This window comes from Anoplopoma fimbria, chromosome 24 (genome assembly GCF_027596085.1).
Source record: "Anoplopoma fimbria isolate UVic2021 breed Golden Eagle Sablefish chromosome 24, Afim_UVic_2022, whole genome shotgun sequence".
NCBI classification, from domain to species: domain Eukaryota; kingdom Metazoa; phylum Chordata; class Actinopteri; order Perciformes; family Anoplopomatidae; genus Anoplopoma; species Anoplopoma fimbria.
This window is the reverse complement of record NC_072472.1, coordinates 21,428,264-21,434,635: the sequence shown is the minus strand read 5'-3', so window position 1 is coordinate 21,434,635 and position 6,372 is coordinate 21,428,264. Positions and strand designations below refer to the sequence as shown.

Here is a 6,372-nt window from a genome sequence, read left to right as displayed (position 1 = left end):
GTGGCTTTTGCATGAGGAGCATCAGATAACACCAAAGTCACTATGCAGTAATAAAAAAATCTTTAATTATTTTGGGAGCTGACATGCAAAGTGAGATATGTGTAAGAAGTTAATGAGCTGCTTACTTTGTCTCCTTGGTTATTGAATTTGATTTATAAAGGAGAAAGTGGACTCTTGATATTGCTCTTTACTTTCATGGAAGCATTTAATCAACTCTGAACGGTGTGGAATAATGAAATAGTGTGTAGTGGCAGCACGCTCGGCCAAAACAAATACCCAATCCAGAGGTCAGGCATACATCATAGTCTCAATTCCCTTATGGTCATTAGGTTATTCACCAGCAGAAGCCCAGGTGCCCAATGCGTTATGCAAAGAACACAAGTTCTGCTGAGACGATGACATACATGTTGATATTGGCTTCTTTCATGCTAAATGTCAGCTGTCTCTGTGGTAATTAGTTGCATTAATGTAATACATTGTTAAAGCTTTCAAACGCTGTTGCAGCAAAGACTTGATCTTCCAACTGCTCAGATTTATCATTTGTAAATTCCAGGATTTTACTTCAAACGCTGATGTATAAAAGATGAGCTAAGTATATGAAAAGTCACTGACCGCCAAAACCTTTCAGATTAATTAGGCTCCATAGATCATAGAGGAGGTTGTCTTTTCATAGTGCTGCCAGGAAATGCTTTAATGCTGCATTTCCCGAAAGCTGAAGGCCTTGCAATACATTCAAATGAATGGCAAAAAAAAAAAAAATCACCTCATAAAACCAAGCCTTTGTGTACAGAGATGAGCATAATTCTATGATCTATGGCTCAGCTGCAAGTGTGCAGCGCAGCACCAAACCCCACTGATGGGCTGTCGCTGTAATTCAGCACCTAATGTGGATAATTAGTCTAAATTCATGGAGTGCTTGATTCCACTGACAGCTTCCCCAAACGTTTGACGAAGACACCATGGTAGCGGCATCAGTCACGGGCGAACGGAAATGCAGTTAGTGGAGGGCCTCTTCATGTTTTATTCAATCACAGAGCGATGCTCAATTAATCAGTTTCTGCAATTAAATTAAACATGTACATGCATAAAACATGAAAGAAATATCAGGGGTGTTTAAGCACAGCTTGGTTCCCTGTGAAACCAAAAATAGAGTATTTATGTTCAGCCCTCTACAACAGGCTCTGAGGCTTCAGTGACGTGGAATCGTTCCTTTTCTACCCGACTTCAGGAGCCCGTGTGAGACAGAATGTTCAAAAACACAGCTCAGTATGCGCCCCTTGATGCTTACCACCATCCAATGTATTTCTATAAATGTCAAGAGCTGTGTGTTTACTAGGTCTGTCTGACCCTTAATATTTATTCAGCTCAACAGCACTCTACCCAATCATTCCGTATTGCTTCATTGCAGAAGCGTGGCCCTCCGTATGTCAAGTCTCATTGGCTGCAGTCTGGCGTATCTCCTGGCACATGTAATATTGCTTTTCGCTTTCCATCAAGTGCAGGCTGAGCCGGCGCTCAGATAAATACTGACATTTTGCAGTGGTGTGTGGGGTTTTGTTTGTATCTCTCGGTGCCTGCGCTATTTCCACAGGCTGATTTGTATACATAGCACCGCAGTCAGCACGATCAAAGGTCTTTCACATGTAAGGACCAATTTGCATTTGGATTCATACTGGCTCCAACATAACGTATGCCTCTGTGGTTAGATAACAGCTTTGAGATAAATGTTGATATTTGCACCACATTGAATAGTGTGACTTAAATTAAATTAAATTGCTCCTAAACAGATTTAATCCAAGTAGAATTATAAAGGGCCTTAGATACCTGTCACATTTCCTGGAAAACTAAATAGGATTATATGTTATGTTATGTTGTCAAAGGGTTAGCATGAAAATATTAATATTCATACTCATAGTTGTTGTGTCTCTTCCATGTCACTTCCTAGAGATGGAACACTTTCACAACATTTAAGAGAGGTGAACATCTAATCCATTATTCCCCAGGTGAATATTAAACCCCAGTTAACCATAAGAGGGCCGTAAACATGTGGCCAATTGAAATAAAGAAGTCAAACAAAATACAAGTATGTGGTTCGAACAGCATTTCTCTAGGCTTCCTGAAATTCATATATGTTATTTTGTTGTTAACATTTTTTTTATATTCATGTCAGAAAGTTAAAATGATCTTTAAGATGCCTAAACAGTCTTGGTTGAGTTCGCTGGCCCTTTAAGAGAGCGGTGTTGGGTTGGTGAAGCCACACAGAATTAACCCTGAACAAACCGGATGTTTGGTCAGGGTTCCTTCAACATTATCCCAATGGGTGATAACATGAAGATACAATTGGAGCATGTGTAGGACCACAACACTGGATTACACATTACGATTAGGAAAAACGTTTCTACTTTCCTAATGAAAGTGTCTGGAAATACAATAATATAGGTTGTACGTATCATATATATTGCTTAGCTAAAAAAGGGTCTGTTACAGGGATGAAAAAGGCTGTGATAGTGACTGCTTTGGGAATTTACACAACAGTGTTTCCATTTATTTACCATAGATTGATCCTTTATTTAGATAAGTGATGAGTAAATCTTAGCTTTATTTTGAAAGCGGTACCGGAAACGATCTATCCCACAGCGTGGACCTTTACTCCAGTGTGTTTCGGCTCCGGGAGCCTGCTGTGTTGTGATGGGGCTGTAGTAGTTCATTCCAAGCAGCGGAGCAGAGGGAGAGGAGCAGAGCAACGGAGAGAAGAAACGAAAAGCTCTGTGTTTAACAAAGTTCAGAGTGTGTTTCACTCCAGGCACTCTGACACTAACTCACTCTCAGTGGGGCCTCGTTGTGACTATTTCTCCTGCGTGAAGACGGGACGGTGAGGAGAACCGGGACCGACCGACCGGGCGCAGCCTGCCACTCACAGCCGCCTGTCCTCTCTCATCATCCGCCGGGGTTTGAGACCTATTTTTTATTTTTTGAGCGGTCCTAAAGAAAAGTTTACTATGCTTGAACCGGCGGTTTAATTCTACAGCGGCTGAGATGCTGCCTGCGGAGTTTGATGCTGTTTCCATCCCATAGCCTGGAAGTCATCTGTTTGGATATATCATCATCACCACTGGGACCGACCTTATCTACCTATGAAACATCTGAGTGTATAATGGAGTACCGCCACACTTCGGTTCCCCTACTGGTTTTATGTGCACTCACAACTTTGGCATATGGTGAGTTGAAATTGGCATGGGTGGTGTTTTTTTTTTTTTTGGGTGGGGTCATTTTACTCATGGGGGGTTATGTTTGTACAGATGGGGCTTATGCTCCATATCAGTGGCTCCAACTAGGTCTCACTGACCCCTGAGTCCTGAAGGGGGTCCAACATAAAAAAATAAATAAGAAGAAATGAACTTCAATGGTCATTTTACTCATGCAGACTAACTTTATTTCCTTGCATCAATGTATGGAACCCTTATATGTCAGTATGAATGAGTAATAATCCCCCCGGATGATGTCATTTAAAAGGCCACTTTAGGCCCATATGCAGCTTTACTGTGTGTCTTGCCCAAGGGACCGTGGATTCACACCAGCATCTGCTCCCCACTGATATCTGACTTGGTTGTGTTCTCTGGCCTGCTCATTCATCTCTATTATGAGGCCCATTAGGTGAAGACGTATCCTCGGCACAGTGCAGTTGTGCAACAGAAACAACCGCACAATGGAGCGAGGTTTCCCCCCTTTTTACTGCCGTAGGGTACTGTAAGTGAGCATGGCAGGGTTTGGGGGTTTGATTCCCACCCCCCTCCGTGGACCGCAATGCTAAGAAATGCTTATTCTTATTCTTTTTTTCTTTTTACTGTGATGGAAAAAGCCTCCACTAGATCACTACGAACATCTTATCCATTATTCCCCAGGTGAATATTAAACCCCAGTTAACCATAAGAGGGCCGTAAACATGTGGCCAATTGAAATAAAGAAGTCAAACAAAATACAAGTATGTGGTTCGAACAGCATTTCTCTAGGCTTCCTGAAATTCATATATGTTATTTTGTTGTTAACATTTTTTTTATATTCCTGTCAGAAAGTTAAAATGATCCAACACTAAGCAGCATATGGGCCTTGTTGTTTAATTGCTTTATTTAAAAAAATATATGCATTCAGCACCTTTTATTTCTGCTCTTTTGCACTAAACTGTGTGTGGAGAAAGCTACCACTGCAGGAGCACCATCAGCCAGACTACTTGTAGACCGAGTCCCCTCTGGGACGATGGAAACCTGGCTTGATTGAGACTGGATGCTGGATCCACAGATCCCCCCCCCATCAATCAATCACAGATGCTGCTAGTTTGCAACCAGCAGGCCCTTCGTCCTACGCACCTACTTTGTCTTCGTGGTCTACGCAGAAACACCACCCGCTTGTGATGCACAGAAGCATTTCTCTTCAAAACAAGCGGGACGTTATAGTCTGTGACAGCGTGGTGTCGTCGGGGCCTGGACCCACTGCTGAGACTCCCCCTTTAACAAAGCTGTAAACATTGGCTATGAACCCACAGCATATGAACTCAGCATCTGTGAAAGTGCTCCTTCAGTGACTCCAGATGCTCCTCTGGGACTAGAAAGGACAGATTAAAGCGTCTTATTTCCACTAGAGCAAAAGACACACAGTGACTTTTAAGAAAAAGGCAGAATATGCATTTGTGTCAAATTGATATTCAGAGCTACTTAGATTAAAAAGAGGGAGGAAGCTTCAGATCAGTGCCAGCATGGAGACGTCTGGGAGATGCATGCCATAAAATGAGCTTTACCCCGGCAAGTCGACTCTCTCCTTTTGTATCTGAAGGGCCCTGGTCTCCAGACCATGTTTGCACAGTAATGTGACACCTGAGTGAGCTCCGCTTATTGTCAGTCATCTCTGTCACCGTCAGTCAACGCAGCGTCTCCCGTCAGCTCTCCCCAAAGACCTCCAACCGGGGGGGGAAGGCATGTGTTTGCCATGCTCTCACTGAAGTCACCAGGAGGGGGACGGCTCACAGACAGCTGCCTTGTTGTCATGTCCCCCAAACGGACCAGTAAACCAGATCAAATAGCCCCGCGCCGAACCGTGAAGCCCACACACTGTAATTAGAGTCTGAGCGTACGACTCCGTTTCCTTCAGGCAGGGGTGTTTGTGTGGCTTGGCTGGAATAGCACAATTAAGACGTCCCATTGTTCAAAGTCCTTTCTCTGGTTTGCTGGTAGTTTTTTCACTCGAGGCACTTAAGACATGCTGTCATCCACAGTGACACACAGTGGAGGATGTTGGGGGGGGGGTTATGGATCGGCCAAGGACAGTTTGACAGGAGTTATAGCTGTTTCTGGGATTTCATCGGCGGTGACATTCCAGTATGTTCTCTATAAACTTGAGCTAAATGTATCCTAAAAAGACAACAACCAGTTAAAGGCTCAGTTTAGTGGAATTGGGCTGCAACTAAGGATTACTTTCATTCTACGACAATCTGTCTGTTATTTTCCTCGATTAACCGATTCATTGTTCTGTCTTATGAAATTCTACAAAGAAGCAAAAAGCAACTCATTATAACATCATTTCCCATGGTCGAAGGGAGCGTCTTCATATTGCCAGATTTCTTTTTTTCTTACTTGAAATCCTCACGTCTGAGAACTGAATTTGGAATCATTTGGCATTTCTTTCTCGGAATATTGCTTTCTCTAAACCTGGACATTTTAAACCAAAACTATCTGCATGGCTAGATATTAGTAGAGGTCAGTAAGTAAAGGGTGAGAATCTGTGATCAATATCTAGTTGGTTTGATTACTTATTGTTCGTTTGATCTTACTGCTTATTTTACAAGCCCTCCTTATGCTTGTATGGCCTTGTTAGTGGCTAATAAATGGTTTGTTGGCCTGGACACCTCATCCTTTTGTGTCTTCGTGAATCATTGGGACCAACATTTTTTTTAATTGGTCCATTATTTAGGGAGAGTTGCAATGTACTCCTTCCATGCAACTCCTCTCCGTTAATGTGTTTTTTTTGCCACCGACAGGCTCAGATTGGTATTATACGTGACTGACAACATTATTAAAAGGACCAGCAGAGAAATAAAACCTTTGTCTTTATCTTTAACGTGTTTTAATATATATAGCTGATATTCACAATGTCGATGCGAAGCCAGATTTGAGAGCGACGCATCTCCGCGAGCGAGACTTGGTTAGACACAATAACAAAAAGACCGGATCAAATGAAAGGTAAAAAAAACATCTTATTTTTATGTCGACTTCTTTCCATAGTGTTGTGAGACACGCAAAAAACAAGCACTTTTAGTGGACGTACATTGACGGAGAGGATTGGCCCAGAGCAGCTGCCGTCTGTAGTGTCTCCATTAGTAAC

General features: G+C 42.5%; 1 protein-coding gene across 2 annotated transcripts in view; it reads left to right on the top strand.

The window, feature by feature from the left end:
• The first annotated feature begins 2,691 nt into the window (after positions 1 to 2,691).
• robo3 (roundabout, axon guidance receptor, homolog 3 (Drosophila)) overlaps positions 2,692 to 6,372 on the top strand; it is an 87,024-nt gene continuing 83,343 nt past the window's right edge. For both annotated transcript variants that reach the window (XM_054625137.1, XM_054625136.1), the window contains exon 1: positions 2,692 to 3,218. In XM_054625137.1, coding sequence (XP_054481112.1) covers positions 3,056 to 3,218 — 163 coding nt within the window. In that variant the 5' untranslated portion in view covers positions 2,692 to 3,055. The remainder of the gene's footprint in view (positions 3,219 to 6,372) is intronic.